At 45.5% G+C, this 19993-nt stretch overlaps 1 protein-coding gene across 1 annotated transcript in view; it reads left to right on the plus strand.

Annotated features, from left to right (window-relative positions):
- The window catches only part of Adcy1 (adenylate cyclase 1), a 116855-nt gene that overhangs the window by 17926 nt on the left and 78936 nt on the right, over positions 1-19993 (plus strand). The window contains exon 3 of the mRNA XM_021178187.2: positions 18757-18875. Coding sequence (XP_021033846.1) covers positions 18757-18875 — 119 coding nt within the window. The remainder of the gene's footprint in view (positions 1-18756; positions 18876-19993) is intronic.

Genomic DNA, 19993 nt, shown 5'->3' on the forward strand with positions numbered 1-19993 from the left:
TCAAGTCTCTGCAGGGCCGGGCACATCCTCTCCCACTGAGGTCAGGCAAGGCAGCCCAGCTAGAAGAACATTTTCCAAGGACAGGCAACAGCTTTTGGGATAGCCCCTGCTCCAGTTATTCAGGACCCACATGGAGACCAAGCTGCATATCTGCTACATATATGCAGGGAGGCCTAGGTCCAGTCCATGTATGCTCTTTGATTGGTGCGTCAGTCTCTGAGAACACCAAGGGTTCAGGTTAGTTGACTCTGTTGGTCTTCCTGTGGAGTTCCTATCCCTTTGGGGCCCCCAGTCCTTCCCTCAACTCTTCCCCACCCTCCATCCACTGTTTGGTTGTGGGTGTCTGTATCTGTCTGAGTCAGCTGCTGGATGGAGTCTCTTAGAGGAGAGCTATGCTAGACTCCTGTCTGCAAGCATAGCAGAGTATCATTAATAATGTCAATGTATATTCTTTAACTACACAGTTGTAACTTCATCTGTATATCCTCATTTTCTGTGCAGTGGCTTGACATTTTTGGGGGGTGCAGCCACACATGTTGTGCTTTGAGTAAACTGCTCTTTGTGCCTTGCCCAGCAATCTCTGCCACTGCTATTTAGACACTGTGCTTTAAGAAGCCCTTTTTTCAAGCAGTCATCTAGCTTTCAAGTATTTCCTTATGGTTATTTCGGTGTGAACTTGACATCGCCTGGAGTGTTTTCCTCAGTGGGGTGCTCCTGTATTTCTTTAAGTAATACCTGATTATAGTCCACCCTAAGGCACTGGTACCCTGGGTGTTCCAGGGCTACAGCAGCAGCTACCCGGGGGACTTCAATTAGCAGGCTTTGCCAGTCCTTGGGACTTGGGACTTACATTGATTGTGAACTGCAGGCTTGCATCTTGGCTCCAGTAGGGAATCCTGGTGTGGGGGTGGGGGTGTTTTGTATCATCTGTAGGAAATAGTAGAAGATTGTTCAGAATGTCTGAGCTGATGGAGCCTCATGGGTGGAACATAGGCAGAGACACCAGTGGGGCACTGCAGTGGGTACAGTGTCCTCCGCTCAGAGTAAAACAGGAGGCTGAACGGTTGTTGAACCACTGCTTGGGGAGGGTCTTATGCCAGGGCAACGGTGAGGACCAGACAGCAAGGTCCTTGGTATAAGCAGGAGACATGGAGTGGGTGAGGTATCAGTACCTAGGCAAGCTTCTGGATGCAGTGAGGATTAACTAGCAGGAGTTTGAAGATCTCAGTTTCCCTCCTCCCTGGGGTAGGGTCTGTAACTGAGGGGGCCCGTCAAGTAGAAGATCGGGCTCTGTTCTCAAAGCAGGCGTTGGACTCAAGAGACCATGTGGCATGTAGCTGCCAGATGTGCTGTCTGTGGTCCATCCTGATCATCTGGATCTGTAAAGGGCAGAGTGCTGAGCTGCTGTTCTAAGACACAAACCTCTGTGTGATGGCACTATTCTCCCACCAGCTTACTCCCCCCACCCTCATGCCATGTTGTCCCAGGGACTTGTGGAACAGACAGAAATCGCTGAGACATTAGTGATCATGCCCCAGCACCATTGTTCAGGGCTGTAGTGTTTTCTACTGTCTTCGGATTGGTCGTCTTGACTCTGTCACCATAGCTACTCGTATGCAAGTTCAGTTACTTTCTATTGTGCTGGCATTGTGTGCTGCCCCTGCCCTCATGCACATCTTGAGTGGCCTGGATGGTGGCACCACGTGAGAATTTGCCATCTGGGGACCACTGAAGTATTCAGTACCTACATAGACTGTGCTTTTCGCCCCAGCCTCATGAAATAGGACTGTCAAGGGCAGCTGACGGAACCTGTGTCATCTGAGGTAGGGCTATGCTGAGAGATTTTTCTGTTGATGCTATCAAGGTTGACTCCTTACAGTATTTTAGGGTGCGAGGCCCCCATCACCCTAATCAGCAGAATGTAGTTTGCTCTGCTTTAAAGGAAGTATGAAAATAGTTTATTCTGAAGCAAAGATAAATGACCAAGGCCAAGATGGGATTAACTATGGACTGACAGGCTCCATCATGGAAGAAGGTACATGCACTGGTATAGCCATAAAACAACAGAGAATCATAAGTCAATGAATTTAAAAAGTACAATTGTGAACAGTCAGGTAGGCAGGCAACAGCCACATGGGGACATCTTACTGTAAGTTTCAGATGTTCATAGAGCGCTCTTAGCTTTAGGTTTGGTGTAAGCTAAGCTGCTAAACTTAGCTATTCCTTCTGAGAGGTTTACCTAACCATCATGAGCATGTTAGGTCATATACATAGGTTAAAGGGAAGTTGCCATTTCTCTAAGAGCCAGATGGCCCAGAGTAATCTTGGTTCTCGTTCTGCAGCATTCCAACCCCACCCCCTCCACCAGTCACAATGCCCTTAAGTCTTTAGCAGAGAAACAGCATCTTTGGAAAGCTTCAGCCCCACATGAAAGAATGTGCTAGGAGCTATTTCTGTCTTCTCTGAATACTCTTTGGGGAGTGTGTGTGTGTGTGTGTGTGTGTGTGTGAGAGAGAGAGAGAGAGAGAGAGAGAGAGAGCAAGCCATTGTGGTGCAAGAGTAAGTGTATATGAGACTGTGTACATATGAATGTGTGTGTGTGTAGGGCTTATCTGAATCGCTAGTATGGCTTATCCTTTGAGGAGGATTTTGGATGTAGTAAGTGACCAACTAAACAAAAGGGACCAAAACAAACGGTGAAGTCTTGTCCTATAGGATCTGTATGAAATACAGTCTGTTACACATTTGTTCATCCTATAGTTAAAACACATAGTTAAATCCCTTTACAATTAAGAATCATCTGTGAAATGGCCTCTGTCGCACCAGCCTGTGAAGACGGTTCTGTTCGATTAACCTGAGACCCATGGCCCAGAGATTTTCAACAACCCAGGGATGATAATAGAAGTGTACTACGGTTGTGAGGACAGAGCCTTGCTGAACAGAGCATCTCTTCCCTGAGGGAGGAGTTGTGGCCACGCCCTTCTTTGTGCCACTTTTGGCTTGTTCAGAGGTGCATATTCACAGAAAACAGAGTTGAAATGTTCCAAGGCTCACTCTGATTTTCAACAGAGATGTCAAAGTGCATTCTTTGAAGTAGAAAAGCCTGAGAGAGATGGAGCAAGAAGAAAGATACGCATGAGGGGTGTGGGACCTTGAAGAGGTCGGTACCGACAAAGCAGTGATCAAAATAGAGAGCTGGGGCATGCTGGGATCATTTGATGCCTGCGAGAATCTGACAGCTTCAATGCATAAAACAGGCAAATTCCTGGAAAAGCATCAGTAGTCAAAGGTGATTCTAGAAAGAAAGCCCAAACCCCACCGCCATTAGAAATACTGATCAGAAATTTGTTTATGTGTTGTTATATAGTCATATTGTGACTTACTTACCTGTCAAGGATGGGGCTTGAACCCCGGGGCTGTACATTTCAGATAAGTTTTCTCTCACTGAGCTAAACCCTAATCCCTCATTCAGTCATTTACAAGTGTACCCCAAAGTAGCAGCAAGCACATGGATTTGCTAATGAGTTCCCTATGTCTCTATGTTTGCCCAGCTGGACCTTGCATTGGCAAGAGCGTGTCCTTTGGGATTAGCATGGCCTTCCTGGTGATGGTACTGGGTCAAGCCAGGAGGCTCAGCTAGAACAGGTGGGTCAGGGATGCCTGTGGAAGCCTGCTTCCCTGTCTAGCTTTCATTAGAGACTCTTTTGGGGCTCTTGTGATCCTGGTGCTTTGGTGGACTGGGAGGGCATCTATTGACTGCTTGTCCCCTTGTGGTATCACTGCTAATACATTGATTTTAGGCGAGGAGCCAGTGTGCTCATTGTTGGAGTGACCTGATGCTTAAGTGTAGTTTGTTTCACAGTAGCCGGGGCACGTTCAAATGGAACAGAGGCCCCAGAGGTCCCTATGGCTTGGGTCAGCTTCAGTTCTTCCTGACTTGTGGTCAGATGATGGGCAGGGGAGGTGTCCACTTCTATTGGTTTGCTTGCTTGCTTGTTTGCTTGTCTATCCACGTATCTATCTATCTATCTATCTATCTATCTATCTATCTATCTATCTATCTATCTATCTATCTATCGTATACAGCCCCTGCCTTGAATAGTCAGCAGGAATGTGATGGGATGCCTGCTCTAGCCTGGATGCTGCCTGTTTGTATGCAGTGTGACAGGCATGTTATATGAGACTCTCTCAGACTCTGAGCACTACACAGTCCATTCATGCTGTTTGAAGGGCCCTAGCAAGTCAGAGCTTGGAAAGCACAGGCCCTAGTATGGCAAACACTGCAGACAGATTTTGCCATTTTATCCCTTTTCTCTACCTTGTTAAAAATGGTTCCATCCCTAAAGCTAGCCCCCAAGAGCTATCCCCTTATTCGGCCACTGATTCATTTCTGAGACTAAACACCAAAGTCCAACAATCAAAATTCATCACTTGACTAATATGTCCAATCAGGATTTACCCACTCACCCTAGCAAGACACCCTCTATTCCTCATCTACCTCTTTCCTTTGGGCTGATAATTTTGAGTCTAGATATGTCCCATACCTATTCTGGTGGTTGGTGGGGGCAACCTTCCTTTCACTATTTGACCTTAAGTGCTCTAGCATTTGGGCAGCAGAAGCTACAGGGTTCAGTGTCACTCATTTTTCTGTGGTGGATCTCAGCAGTGTCAGGAAGGATTCGGTGCGAGGTCCTAGTGAGAGCCTCTCTCCTGGAAGGAGGTTTCATGGCATGGCCCAGGGACTGTGGAAGTCTTATATGGACCTTATATTACTGGCTCAGCTATTTTGTTTGTGCTTCAGTTCCCTTAAATCTGCATGGCAGTTGGTGATTTTGGCCAATGTGCTGTACTTGGGCAGGCCAGTCCCCTTAGTTCTCCTGATGATAACACCCATGCATAGGAACCACGGATACCATATTGTAGACTCCTGGTGTGTCTGACGAGGAAGGGACTCTGGATCCCACTGGGTCCTCCAGCCATACTGGTGAGAAATTGGTTCTGCTATTCAACAAGGAGTAGGTAATCAACAAGGAGTAGTTAAGTCTGTGGCTACAAGCCTAGTATCTGTTCCCTGACTTACATAAATTGGACAGACAGCTCTGTCTGTGTTCATTACAGTTATGTGAAGTGACTTATGGTAGGCTGTGGGATTTAGAGACTGCTGGCAGGTTAGGATTAGGCAATGCAGCTTCTGGTAAGGCCTATTGTTTCACCAGGATAAGAGAAGAGCCAGAGGAGCAGGACTAGGGTGTGGGCTGTAGCATCACAGGATGAAGGCACACCCTGACCTAATGGTGGACTTCCATGGATGGGAACTCCATTGTTTTAGTTTTGGAGGCCAGAAAATCCAAGGCTGAGCTCTGGGGGCTCTCTCCAGGCTCCAGGATAGCTCCCTTCTAGCCGCCTCCTGGTGTAGCTGTCTATGAGTGTACACCTCTGGTGCCTTACATGTCCAAATCTCTTCAGAGGACACCAGTCAGAGTAGAGTAGGAACCACCCCAGTGACTTTATTTTTAACTTAATTACTTCCTTTTTAAAAAAAATTAGAAACTTTTACTTTTTAATGTGTATTAGCGTTTATTACTTATACAAAACGATGGATTTCATTATGTCATCTCATACATGTATGCATTTGATCGTCTTCAATCTCTATTATCAATGTCTTTCCCCCAGGGCTCCAAGGTTTCTCTTCCTATTTTCTGCTTTCATTTATCATCTTTTCTGTGTCTTTTTCTATAGTCATTATTGTTCCATCTATGTATAAATATGTAAATATAACCTTCTGAGTACATTTAGCATGGCTCATACATTTTTAGGGCTGACCACTTAGTATTGAGTAATAAATTAGGAAGCCCATCCCTAATATTAATTCTCCTCCTCTCAGCAGTCTCTAATCATTTATAGCTCTTCATCTAGGGGTGAGGCCTGTGACATCCCCCTTTCTATGTTGGCATGATAACTGGTGTTTTTTCATTCAGGTCTTCTTTTGGTTGCCATAATGTTGAGATTTCATAGGTACAGCTCCCCTGTCCTATATAGAAGGTAGAGCACTCAGCTTTGTAGAGCCTTAACTTGGAGTAGCATCCTATTAGGGGTTGGGAATTTACCTAGGAATCTTGTGGGGGACACAGTTCCATCCATGCTGTGCATCAAGAACAAGTCAAGTGCATGATCCAAGAATGAGGAATGGATGGCTGTGAGCCTAGGTGGGTATGTATTAGGTGGAGGGTACCTACCTTTCCCCTCCAGAAGGCCAGTCACAAACAGAAGAAGCATTCCAAGGAGCAGGCAGAGAAGTAGCCGGGTTGAACATTGGCCTCTTCCTGCTGGTTCTTGCTTATCCCTCTGGTTCTGACCAGGGCTGCCCAGCAGCCTAGTTGCAGAGCCAAGCAGGCTTTCCACCCACTCTCTCTTGTATTGGCTATATGCAGCCCACTAGCTCTGCCTGGTTTGGGATGTACCAGCTCTGGCGTGGGTTTTCCTTCAGGATAACTGTAGTGAGTTCTCATCTTAGCCAGGTGTCTCATGCTCTCAGTGGTCATTCTAGGGGTGAGACATCTGTACTTGGGAACCAGTCTTTCTCAGCACTACTATGGCTTCTGAGAAGATGAGTCTAGGATGTTTCCAGGCCCCTCCTGGTTTCACTAGGATAGATCTTACTGCCCTGCATAGTGACTGGCAGAGGTTGCTTTTCTGGTCCCCACTAAGAAATGGGCTGTGGACAGACATGATGTTGGGGAGGGTTCTTCATCTGGTCTCCTCTGTGTCCTATGTGTTCCCTGCTTCCAGATGCTCCTTGTAGGCTGATGACCTTAGCAGAGAACCTGAGACCATCAGGGTGAGGACAGTGGGAGACAGACCTTGACTTGCAGACATGGGAGTCTAACTTGAAGCTGATGCAAAGAGAAAGCATGGGCTTGGTCTCAGCTACTGGGGTTGGTGGAGCATAGCTGTGGAAGGAGCTCAGGAGTCCAGAGGCAGTGTGGAAGGCACTAGCTGAATGATGCTACAGATGTGAGGGAGCTCCCAGAAATGACCACTTGTGGAGCTCAAGCTCTGACTGGACCTAGGCGGAACAAAGTCAATCCCAGTTGTACGACATGTGTGGGATGTGGGATGTGGGCAGGCCTTGAGCACATGGCTGGCCAATGTCATGGCTGATGACCAGCCAGCTCAAAGGATTCCCTGAAGTGGTGTGGACAGAGCACATGAGACCACGGGAAGGGAAGAGGTCCCTGTTCTGCCTACCTGTGCTGAGAGTGAAGCTGCATCCTTGGATGGAGAGCCCATGCCTCTTATCCCTCTGCATCTGGCTCTTGCCTCCAGACTCACCCTCCCTCCATCTTCCAGGGATCTTTGAGTTTACAGCCTCCCCCTGGAGCACACCCTGGAGTTTCTATCTGTCACAGCTGGAGACCACGGGACAAGTGGCATTTGAAGGTCACATCATCTCCTGGGTCTTCATTACTGCTGTCCCACAACCCACTCAAGAAGGCACTCTTGAGTCCAGCTTCTCTTCTGAGATGTAGTCTCTGGTCCCCAAGGGCCCTAGTTGTTCCTCAGGTGCCACTACTAAATCAGAAGCCTCCAGAAGCATGTAGCTATTTAAAGCACACTCAATTTGTTATCCTAACAAGGTAAATGGAACAACTGAGTTCTTGGTGTGTGAGGAAATTTTATCAAGAAAAGGTATATTTTCTTTTGAATAACATAGGCTGCATTTTAGTTTAATTTAATTATTTTTATCGCGACAGGGTCCCACGTGTACCAGGCCAACCTTAAACTTGCTGTTTGCTTGAGGAGAACCTTGAACTTGTGATCCTCCTGCCTCTGCCTTTTTAGAGCCAGGATTACAGGCCTGCACTACACAGCCAGTTTCATGTGGTTCTGGGGGGTGGGACCTGGGGCTCTTTGTGGCTACTCGCCAAGCAATTGTCCAGCTGCCCTAAGCCTTGGACAGAGTTTTAAGTAGGCTGATCTATTCCCAGCGTACTTCTTAAACCACTACAGTTGTTATTTGGCAAACTATCAAGACAAACTGAAAGCTAAAAACAATTAAATGCTTTCTTCAGTATTTACACAATTATATTTGTGATATAAAATTATGTCTTAATGCTACATGTTAATCTTATTTAATATATGCTTACATATATTCTTAACCTTATATATTAACTTTATTTGACATGTACATTAAATATGAATTAAATTAACCTAAATAGCATTAGTATAGGATTATTATACAATTTAATTTTGGAAGTTTTTTCCTTCCTTCTCAAAGCAGTTTTCTGTCCGTTTGCAGTCGTGCCTAATGTATACACCAACTGTTCCACCAGACATAGATACACACGAATCTACTCCTGGATATGTCATACAAATGGAGTCATATAGTATGTGTTCCTTAGTTAATGACTTTCCCAGTATGAGGTTTTCAAGGGATATCCAGTGGGTTGTGTCTTACTCGTAATCCATGCTTTTTCACGGGCTAAGTTCTATTCCATTGTATGGATAAACCACATTTTAGTGGGGAAGGAATGGGAGGATGGACAACATTTTTATTTAATTTAATTAAAAAAGATTGAGAAAGCTGGGCAGTGGTGGCACACACGAGGCAGGCAGATTTTGAGTTGGAGGCCAGCTTGATCTACAGAGTGAGTTCCAGGACAGCCAGGGTTACACAGAGAAACCCTGTCTCCAAAACAAAACAAAACAAAACAAAACCAACAACAACAAAAAGATTGAGATAGGGTCTCACACAGCTCCAGCTGGCCTTGAACTCATTATGTAGCCGAGGCTGGCCTTGAACTACTGGTCTTCCTGCCTCAACCCTTTGAAGGCTAGGATTGCAGGTTCGTGGCTGTTTTGTTTATCCATTCCCATTTGACAGATAGTTGTGCTGTTTCCATGCTTTTGTTACATTGTAAGTATCTGTGCTATGAAAATCTTCTAGACCTTTGTGTGGACACACCTTTTGACTTCTCTTGGGAAGATTGTAAGGGAATTCTAGGAGAGGAATTTCTGGCCATGGGAAAATAACATTTTGAAGGACAGCCATTTGTTTTCCAGAGGGCCTGACCATGTCCTGCTCCCACTGGGAACACGTAAAGGCACTAATTCCTCCATATTAGAGTGTGGTTTATCTTATCTTATTGTCAAGAGTGTTTCGCCTACATTAGTGTATATGCACTCAGTGTGCAGGGTGCCTGCGGAAGATAGAAGAGCACATTGGATCTCCTGGAATTGAAGTTACAGATGGTTGTGAGCCACAATGTGGATGTTAGAGACAGAACTCGGTTCTTCTACAAGAGCAGCAAGTGTTTTTTTACCACCGGGTCATCTCTTCAGCCTTGCTTTGGTTTATTTATTTATTTGTTTTTTTTTTTTTTTGGTTTATTTATTTTCATTATTTTTCTTTTAAAAAAGAGTTGAAGGTATATGTAATCAAGGCAGAAGACAGAGATCATATGTGGGTTTTCCCTGTTTCCCAATGGTGCCATCTGACTGAGCTGCAACAGAATTACAATGATGGCATCCAGCCACAAGGCCCAGGATCATCCCTGTCACACAGGATCCCCGTCATTGCCCCTCCCGAGTCACAATCACCTCCATTCCTAAGCTGGTACCATGGATGATGTAATATCTATACATTTGTAATATCTTTGTTTATGAATATTTTTCTACTCAGCACAGTTCTCAGAGATTCATGCAGGTTGTTGAACATATCAATAGTTTATTCTTTTAATTGTTAAGTGGTATTACACAGTGTGGGTATTATCACAGTGTTTAACAAACACTCTGCCTGTGGAGGACATCCCCGTAGACTCCAGTTTAGGATGATTATGAATAAAGCTGTTTTGAACACCGTGTGTAGGTTTTTATATGATCATAAATATTAATTTCCCTGGCCCGAATACCCAGAAATATGCTGGCACATACGGTGTTCACAAAAATATTGAGATATGGTTAAACCATTTTCCGAGGTGGTTGAACCACAGAACTGGAAAGTTTTTAAGCTTCCAGTTAAAAAAAAAAACAGGACTCTGAGGAGACTCTGAACATGCTAGCTGCGGGTTCCTCGATAGATGTATGACTTGCAAGCATTTTGTCTCAGCCTGTGGCTTGTCATCTCACTGTCTTAAGAGATTTTTGTTTTATTCTGCTAGTGAGCAAACATTTTACATTTTGATGAGATCCAATTTATCACTTGTTTTTATTTTATGGTCCAGTCAGGTTGTCAACTAGATCAAAGTTTCTTTCTATTGCTTTGAGTCAAATCTAAGAACGCTGAGTGTAGCCCTAATTCCTGAAGGTTGTCTCTCTGTTTCTAACAGATTTGCAATTTTTGAGTTAATAGTTAAATCTGTGACAATGTATGTCGAGGTGATATTAAAACAAGACATGAGGGTGAGGTTAAGGTTTTTTTTTTTTTTTTTTTTTTCCCTCTTGGTAATGGGGCGGCAGTCCAGTTGCTCTGTGGCTTATTGAAAACCTTATTTTATTGGATTTTTGTAAAAAGGGAATCTGGATCTATTTGTGTAGGTTTGCTTCTGGGCTCTCTGCTTTATTCCATCATCCACAGCATTCATTCTTCCCTGACATTATCTTGAATATTGTTACAAAGGACTGGCTAGCTAACTCCTCCCAGCTCTTGGTCCTTTTTCAAATGGTAGCTACGATTCCTTTTGTTATCCATATTGCTTTTGGATGCTCTTTCCTTTGTCTACTGAAAGCGCTGCTTGGGCTTTGACAGCATTGTGCAATCATCTAGAGAGAATTTGCATCCTTACAGGGTTGAGTCTTCTCTGCCTCTGCGCCAGAACGGAGGCTGCTTCTCCGTTTATTTAGCCTTTCTTTGACTCTTTGCTCAGTGCCATGATTTTCGGGATACAAACTTTATGCTTTTAAAATTAGCTTTACAGCATGGCATTTCACTTTTGAGCACTTGTAAACAGTGTAGCAGTTAGTGTGTATACACGTGTTCACTGCCACTATGTGGAAAGGCAGCAGGCTCTTGAATGTCGGTTTGTTTATTGTGATTCTTTGAAGTCAGTTATTTGTTCTAGGTTGTTTTGTTTTAATAGATCCTTTGTATTTTATATAGACATCACCATAACCTTAGCACTTCTTCCTTCTAGTCTGTTTCTCTTTTCCGACCTCACCACACTGGCTACATTGCTAGGCATGATATCTAATTGGAATAATGAGAGCCAGCATCCATCTCCTGTTCTACCAGAAGCATTTGAAGTTCCACCAGTGTGGCGGGAGCTGTAGGCTTTCTGGAGCTCCTTTATCGAGATGAGGAAGTTCTTGATTCCTCCTTTATATAAACATCAACTCAGGGCTGCATTTTGTTGTTATCTTTATCAGTACTAATTGCTCTTATTTTATTCCTTATCCTGTTATTGTGGAATATATTACATTGGCATTTCAGTAGTGAATTAGCATTGCATCCTTGGATTGGATCTCATGTGTTAGGATGTATAATTCACTTATGTGTTGGAAACTGCAAACATCTTATTATGGATTCTTGTAGTTTGTTTTCCCTTTTGGGTGTGCTTATGGCGTGTGTGTATGTGTCTTGCACACACATGTATGTGTGCACGTAGAGGCCAGGGATTAATGTGTCTTTCCTCTATTGCTCTCCATTTTTAATTCTTATTAATTTTGTGAGTTATTGAGCTCATGTCTTCATCTCTAATTCCTTCCCTATCTCCCTCCCCACTATCCCTTCTGACTCTGTGTGTTTTCTTTGTATCATTTTTGTTTTGTTTTAAATGCACTGGGTTCAGTGCAGCTGGTATGTACGTGGGTGTAAGGTTATCTGCTGGAGCATCCGTAGTTCAGTCCACATCACTGAAGACAACTGATTCTCACTCCCTCAGCAGCCATCAGTTGGCAACACTTCCTCAGACAAGGGTGTTACTTCATAAGAACTAGGATTTTGGTTGCCTTGATCATGTGTGAGCCATGTGTATGTAGTCGTAATACCTGTCAGTTCATGTGTGTAACCCCTTCTCATGTCTAGAAAACACCATTTCTCTGCAATCTCCCACTCCCTCTGGGCCTACAGTCTCTCTTCCTCCTTTTGGTGCTCCTGAGTCTTGAAAGGATGTCTCATTTGGGGCTGAGAATTCTGCAGTCTTTAGTCTCCGCATGCTGGCCAGTTTATGGATCGCTGCAATAATCGCCAAGGGCTTCAAAGATTGGCTTCTTTGATGAAGGATGAGAGATGCACTAATCTATGCATATAAAGATAAGCACTTAGGGGGCGGTTTAATTTTATGTTCATTTAGCAAATAGCAGTAAGTTCTCCTCTAAGACCTTAAGACCTAATAGTCACAAGCTCTTGACCTACTTCATGGTCCCAGGCATGGGTTTTGTCTTGTCAAGCAGGCCTTAAATCCAAACAGAAAATTGCTGGTTACTCCCTTAACATCTATGCCACTATTGTACCAGTGGGTGTATCTTGCCAGGCCAGCCATTGTTGTATCTTTCAGGGTTCCGAGCTGGGTGAGACTGTTGATCGCCTTTCTTCCCTGGGAGCATGGAGATGAAGCTTTCAGGTCGGGACTAGCTTGATTTCTCTGTGTCTTATGACTCAAGTGTGTGCTGCCTTCAGCGGGAGGGTGAAGTTCTACATGAAGTGCTAGAGGTTAACCAAGAACAAAAGTGTTAGACTATGTTTGAGGGGGTGTCTATGGAACCCCATGGACCCAGAAACTCAAAAACAAATATCCTATAGCTGGTACTGGGCTTTTTATTTGATGGCTAGGAGACGTATTCTCTTTATATTCTATAGGATAACTATTTAAGCTATTCTTGTATGTGTATATATTTCCAGAAACTTCTACAGCCATAGGTTTCTCTACAGCTTTTTTTACGGGCTTCAGTGTTAGTCATACCTCCCCTTGCTCCCTTTTCTACTCCACCCCTCCCTTAACCCTTTCAACCCTTCCTGCACCATTATTCTCCTTCCTCTTTGCCACCTGTGTTCTATTCCCACTCCCTTGAAATCTACCACTTTTTTGTACTTCTGTAACTATTCCAATCTAAAGACACATTTCTAAAGATTTAAAGCTAACATCTACATATGTAGGAGAACATATGGCATTTGTCTCTCCAGGGCTCCATGAACTCACTCAGAAAAAGGATTTCCAGCGCCATCGATTTGCCTGAGAATTTTACCACTTTATTTTTCTTTACAGCGAGTAGCGTTCCATTCTATATATGTACCACGTTTTTCATTATGCACACAGTAGTTGATGGGAGTCTGGGCTGCTTCCATTTCCTGGCTATTGTGAAGACAGCAGCAATGAACATGGGTGTCGAAGTGAAGTCTCTCTGGTAGGATATTAGCATCTTTGAGAATATGCCCAGGAATGATATAGCTGGATCATATGGTAAATCAATTTTTTTTAGCACCTTGAGGAACCTCCACACTGGTTCCCATGGTGGCTGCATTAGTTTCTCCTTTACTAGTTTGTGCTCTTCTTTTTCCTCATCCATGTCAGAATTTGATATAATTTGGTTTTTAACCTACGCCATTCTAACTTAGGTAAGATGAAATCTCGAAGTAATTTTAATTTGCATTTCCCAAATATCTAAGGATTTTGAATACTTAAAATATTTCTTAGCCATTTGCATTTTTCCTTCAGCAACTCTGTTTCATTCCTTGCTTTTTATTTTTAATTTTTCTGGTTATATTTTTTCTTTGACTATTCTAAATATCAACTTTTGTTTAGATGTAGCACTGGTAAAACTTTTTCCTATTGTGTGGCTGCCACCTCACTTGAATGGTGGTGTCGTTTGCTCTATAGAAGCTTTTAGTTTCGTATGGTCCATTTGTCAGTTGTTGGTCTTCATGCCTGTGCAGTCCTGCTCAGAAAGCCCTTTCCTGTGTACATCAGTTGCCGTGTACTCACTGCTTCTTCCTGTATCAGATTCAGGGAATCAGGTCTTATGTGTCGTCCTTGATCCATTTAGAGTTGAGTATTGTACAGGGTCAGAGATAAGGATCTAGTTTCATTCTTCTACATTCGAAAAATCAGTTTGATCAGCCCTATTTGTTAAAGATGCTATCTTTCCTCTAACGTGTATTTCTGGTCTCTTTGTCTAAAATCAGTTTCCCCCTATTTTTTGAGATAGGCTTTCTCATTGAACCTGGAGCTCTGGATGGTCAGAGGACCCTCCCTTATGGGATGCATCTATTTTCTGCCTCTCTCCCGCCTCTCACACTGCTGGGCTTACAGATGCATGTCACCATGCCTGTCTTTTATGTGGGTGCTAAGATCTGACCTGTAATCCTCGTGTTTGTGCCCCATGTCCTTCACCTGCTGAGCCATCTTCCAGCCTCTCTTTAGTAACCCTTGCCATGACTGCTTTAAAGTGCGTGTTAATTGTTCTGGCGTCTGTCCTCTTAATGTCAGTGTGTGCTCGTTGTCTTTGTTCACTGAACGCTGAGTGCATGTTCCCTAGTTTTGGTTATTATGAATGATATCCTGCTGGCATCTAGACATCTAGATTCTATTGTATGAAACTCTATTTTATTTGGGTCTTGTGTTGGGATGCTTTTCTATGACATCATCCTGAGGAGGCTGAGGAAGAGGAGTTGTTCTGATACTGTCAGATGAAGAAAGAGACCCCTCTGTGGCCTTCTCTTACATCATCCCATATTAAGGGACAGATGGAGCTCTGGCCTTGGTGCTTAACTTTTGCCAGAATGGATTGATCAGGGCATCGAGTTTTCAGAGTCTGTGGCCCAGAGTAGCACACTTAACCATCCAAAAGTTTCTTCTTGAGAACTGCCAGGTTCTGGGACTTGTCTAGAGTAGGCAGCTTTTGACCATCTTTGTTGTTTGTTTTGTTTGTGCCCAGTGGTATTCCAAGTTTCTTCTTCTCCGGCTCCGTTGGGAAATGAACCCCAGCGGCCTCATTCCCAGAGCATGGCCTCTGCCTTCTTCCTTCCAACTTTCAGTCTCATGATGTTAGATATGGAATATCCATGACTTTTACTGGTGTTCTCTGAGAGAAACAGGGAGAGATCCTTCTCCATTTTCCCCAGAAATGAAGCCCTCACAATCATGTAAGAATCTAATTTGGGGACAGAGAGATGACACAATTAATAAAGTCCCTGATTTATAAGCATGCAGATCTGAGTTTGAATCCCTAGTACCCGTGTAAGAAAGGTGTGTGTGGTTCAGTCCTCTGTAACCCTGAGACTGGGGACTGGGGGAGTAGACAGGCAGATCTCTAGAGCTCTTTTCCAGGTAGTCTTGCCGTTGGTGAATGCTGGGTTCCATGAGAGTCTGTTTCAAAAGATAAGTGGAGAATGATTAAAGAAATCAGGCTGCTGGCCTCTAGCCTCCATACACAATGCACACACATGCAGTAGGATGCACATGTGTATGCACGAAATTCGCGCACCCCCCCACATGTATCTAATTTTTATTGAGAGTAACAAGTAATGCAGGTCACAGTTGGAGTACATGCATATTAAGGTTTGAACATGGTTTTCGTGGGGCACCGATATGCTTTCTCTGATGCACATTTGCACTGGCTTTTGTCTGTCTGATATTTTGCTTTTGATCTTATTTTCTTTGTTAGGTTTTATTGCTGTCATAACCTGTTCTGATGTTGGTTGTGTTGAGGCTTCAGGGTTGGACTTGAGATTGGAAATTAACTTCAGATATTGATTATCTTTATAATGTGAATGGGCTACTTTATCCTTGGAGATTTACTCTGAGTCAGAATTTTATCTTCTTGTCCACATGTAGCTGCTTGGGCATCTGGAAAACCCTGGTAACCAAGAGTCCCCATGCTAAGGATGCTAGCAGTAGAGCAGGGTAATGGGACAGCCAACTGACTACCGACTGCCATAGCTACTTCTTGTAGTGCCCAGGACACTGGTCCAGTTTTACAAACTAGTGCTAGCGGCTGTGTGCCAGGTCTAGCCGCTTTTCTGTTTTCCCTCTGGGTTGTCCCCATTGGCCCCAGTACACTCTAGTTCCCTGGAGGGCAGTCTCCCCACTGACTGCTCCAGCCTTGTGGCCTGCAGTCTGTTTGCTTGTACTGATGATATCTGCAGGCAGTGACGCTATAGCCTTAAGTTTCCCTATAGGCTTATGGTGAGAGCACTGTGGGGCTGTCAGGGGGGATGTGGGAGAATATTAATTGTGGAGGAAGGTGTGTGTGGATTCTGGGTGAAGGATAGAGGTTTGTTTTGTTTGTTTGTTTATGCTGTTTTTCTGGCTTGATTTCACTTTGAGCCACTTTCTCTCTTAGGAATTGCAGATTAGTGACGTCTGAGAAGAAGTAAGTCCAGTGCTGGAGTGGTATGGGGGTGCCTGATGGGAGCAGTGGCCACCCACTGAATGTGGGGGTGCCTGGTGGGAGCAGTGGCCCCACACTGAATGTGGGGGTGCCTGGTGGGAGCAGTGGCTTCCCACTGAATGTGGGGGTACCTGGTGGGAGCAGTGGCTGCCCACTGAATGTGGGGGTGCCTGGTGGGAGCAGTTGCCGCTTACTGAATGTGGGGGTGCCTGGTGGGAGCAGTGGCCGCCCACTGAATGTGGGGGTGTCGGGGGTGAGCACTTCTTGCACACTGAATGATAAATTATGCAAGGACAAGGCCTAAGCAGTGGATCTTGGTTACAGTCATAGGTTTTCCACCATGTATTTTCAGGACGTACAGGCTGTACTAGGATTTGGGTTCAAGACTTAGGGGTCTCCTATGTGGATCTCCTATGCTGCCTAGGTGCTGCCTCCAGAGCCTGTCTCTGCCTTATCAGCTCAAGGGGCCTTCCGTTTCCTCCGTGTTCCTGGGGTTGCCCTGAAGAGCACAGAATCTGTCTGTTCCTTTCTGGTAGCCTTTCCCTGTGGCCTTCTTAGTCTACAGCTATCTTTGTGATCCTCCTTGGCCTGTGATTTTGAATTTCCTGGCTGTAAGTCTCTGGTCACTCCCAGGTAGGTTCTTTGTTGATTTCTGACAGATCAATGAATATTGCCCTGGGGTGGTGTGTCCTTTCCACTCAGCACAGCTGATGGCTGCCACTTGGACACCTCTGAGGGCCTCATTTCTGGCTGTATCTCTAGAGGCCTGTGGTGTAGGAGGGGTCCTGGTGACTCCTCATCATGTTTCCTCTCCATGTTTGATGTCCCTGAGAGTGTCGCCTGGACTGTGTCCTCTTTCTGTGTGAGCAAATCTGTAAACAGGTAGTCCTGCTTTCTATAGATCTCCTTCCTGAGTGTCTGGGTCCATCCATCAAGGAGATGCACAGGAACTGTAGTGGGAGATGGTGTGGGGCTGTAGGTCCTTAGTACAGCCCTAGACCTTGCTCATACAGATGGTTCTGGGGCAGGACCCTGGTGGCTTCTCTCAGATGCACGATTCAGCCCTAACCATCCTCCAGCGCTGTGCCTGGTTTCCTGCTGCCTATGCATGCGTATGTTAGCAGCTTTCTCTGAGGTTTCCCAGTGTACCCATTCTCAGGATGAGCTGTGTGGATTCACTGCTGTTCATCGTGTGGCGCAGAAGGGTGAGGCCCTTACACTACTTCCTGGAGCCTCTAGGCTCTCGGGGACTGTGCCTGCCCTCTTAGTTGTTGCCCAGATGGACTGTGTGGACTCAGACTTTCCTTGAAACTCACCAGGGATGCAGCTGCCTTCAGTCAGAGGAGTGGGCTCTCACTGTCACAGTGGGTCACAGTCTAGGAGAGACTCAGAATGGCAGGGAAGGAAAGCATCCCATGTGCATGCCCACAGAAGTTCCCCCAGAGAGAGGACAGCCATGACACTGCACATGTTAGGGGCCTGGGGAAGAGCCTGCAGCATATCCGAGCAGAAACTGAGCCTTCTTCAACCTCCTCCGCCCATGCCAGTAGGATGTTCTTTCCTTTTCTTGCAATTTAACAGCCATCTCTGTCTTCCTTTGCAAGGCAACATGGGATGGGGCATGGGAGGTCTGAGGGAAGATGAGGGCCCTGAAACTTCAGATCTGGCACACAGCAACTCAAGCCTGGCAGGTCAGAACAAGCCAGGGCTGAGGTCAGGGAAGGTCACATCTGGAAGATTCGAGAAAGGCCAGCTCATACTGTCCATCCAGACAGGAAGCAAAGGCCTGGGAGTGTGAAAGGATGCATTCTCTGGGGGCACTTCAGCCCTTCTTGAAACAAAGCAAAGCAAAGCAAAAGCAAAAACAAAAACCTGTGCTTCTTTTCTCTTCTTGGGGAGAGAAAAAAAATTGCTTACCCTACCCAAGTCAGGGAGACACAAGGAGTTAATGACCAAGAGAAGGTGCCAGCTTGTCTCTGAGGCTTTATCTTTGTGTAATAAGGAGTCTTTGTGTGCCCCAGGAAGACAGACTTATTATAAACCAATCTTAAGGACAAATTGTGGATCCAGTTAGAGCAGTGGAGGAGGGGAGAGGGACCTAGTGGCATCTTGGTCAGAGATGGTGGAATTTGCTGGGCTGAGGCTCAGAATGCACCATAGGCCAGAAGAGTAGCATGCAAGGACTGCAGAGCATGTCTGATTGCAGGCCAGGCTCATCTATGCTGGCCTAGGTGTCTGGAGGCAATTGCTTGCTCATTAGTATTCCACATTTGAGTGTCAGTCCATGGGGCTCTGGGGACTGGGCAGTATCTGCAGGCCTGGGCATGTGTTGGTTTGCCTGAGCAGGATCTATAGACCCTTACTACTCTCCTAAGCCAGCAGGAATGGGGAAGTCCTCACTGTTTGACAAAGTATGTCTCTTCTGTCCAGGAACGGTTGCTCATGAGCCTCTTGCCCCGGAATGTCGCCATGGAGATGAAGGAAGACTTCCTGAAGCCCCCTGAGAGGATTTTTCACAAGATTTACATCCAGAGGCATGACAATGTGAGGTAGGGGAATGACAGCAACCCAGCTCAACAGTGAGTTTACTGAGGGGGAGGGGGCTGCAGGGTAGAGGTGACAAGGTAGTGAGTGGGTAGAGGAGCTGGGAAGTGGATGGAAGGAGTGAGGAGGGGAATTAGAAGATGGCTCTCGTTTTGAGGGAGAGAGGAGGGATGGTGAAGAAGTTCGTGTGGCAGCTGCCCAGTAGGGAAGCCGTGGCCATGTGGAGGCGATTGTGGCTTCTTAGGCGGCACATGCCCGTTCTTGTTCACATTTCTTCCATCAGCACTTGCATTTCCTGATAGGGGGATAGAGTGACAGTTGATAGGGGGACAGAACTGTGTCCCCAAGACTGCGTTTTTGTAGTGGTGTTTCGTGTGGGGAGTCTCCATTTCTGAATAATGGCTGAGCATTGCTTGAGATGAGCTCTTCCCCCTCACTCTCCTCATCTCATCATCCCTTGGAGGTCGGAGCTCAAGGGACCTTGAGTCTTCCATATGAACCAACTTGTGAATACTTTGAAGTTTGCTTGCCTGCTTAGAGAGCCTGCTGAAACTATTTGTCCTAATGCATTGTATAGTCTTTTGCCCAATGCTCTTAGAATAGTTGAGTGTCACCTGTTGGGGAGTGCCACCATGTAAATGCCACTCAGGAGATGACTGGGTGGACATAAAGCACTTTCTGTTCAGTTGTTCTTTGCTGGCTCTCCTGGGTGTTAGGTGTCCGGACTTCCAGCCTTTAGCCCCTGGAGACACAGAAGCATGTGAAAATAACTCACTCATGTTGGCTAGCACAGGCTGGCTCATTCCAAATTTGTTAAGGCTTGTGAACCATCCCGGTACAAGCCATCCCTGTAGGGAGAGCAGGCATGGCTAATCAGCTCACAGCTACTGCTCTGTGCATATCCGTGAATTCTTCCACTCTCTGCCATCATGGGCTTTGATAGGGACCAGTGCTGTCCTCCCTCCACAGAGGAGGATGCGGTAATGGACTTCAGACCCAGCTGTTTGGAAAGGAGCCACAGAGCCAGTCCTTGAGCCTCGATGCTCTCCACAGAGCCAGCCCTTGAGCCTCGATGCTCTCCACAGAGCCAGCCCTTGAGCCTCGATGCTCTCCACAGAGCCAG

The sequence above is a fragment of the Mus caroli genome, chromosome 11 (assembly GCF_900094665.2).
Source record: "Mus caroli chromosome 11, CAROLI_EIJ_v1.1, whole genome shotgun sequence".
Classification (NCBI taxonomy): Eukaryota; Metazoa; Chordata; class Mammalia; order Rodentia; family Muridae; genus Mus; species Mus caroli.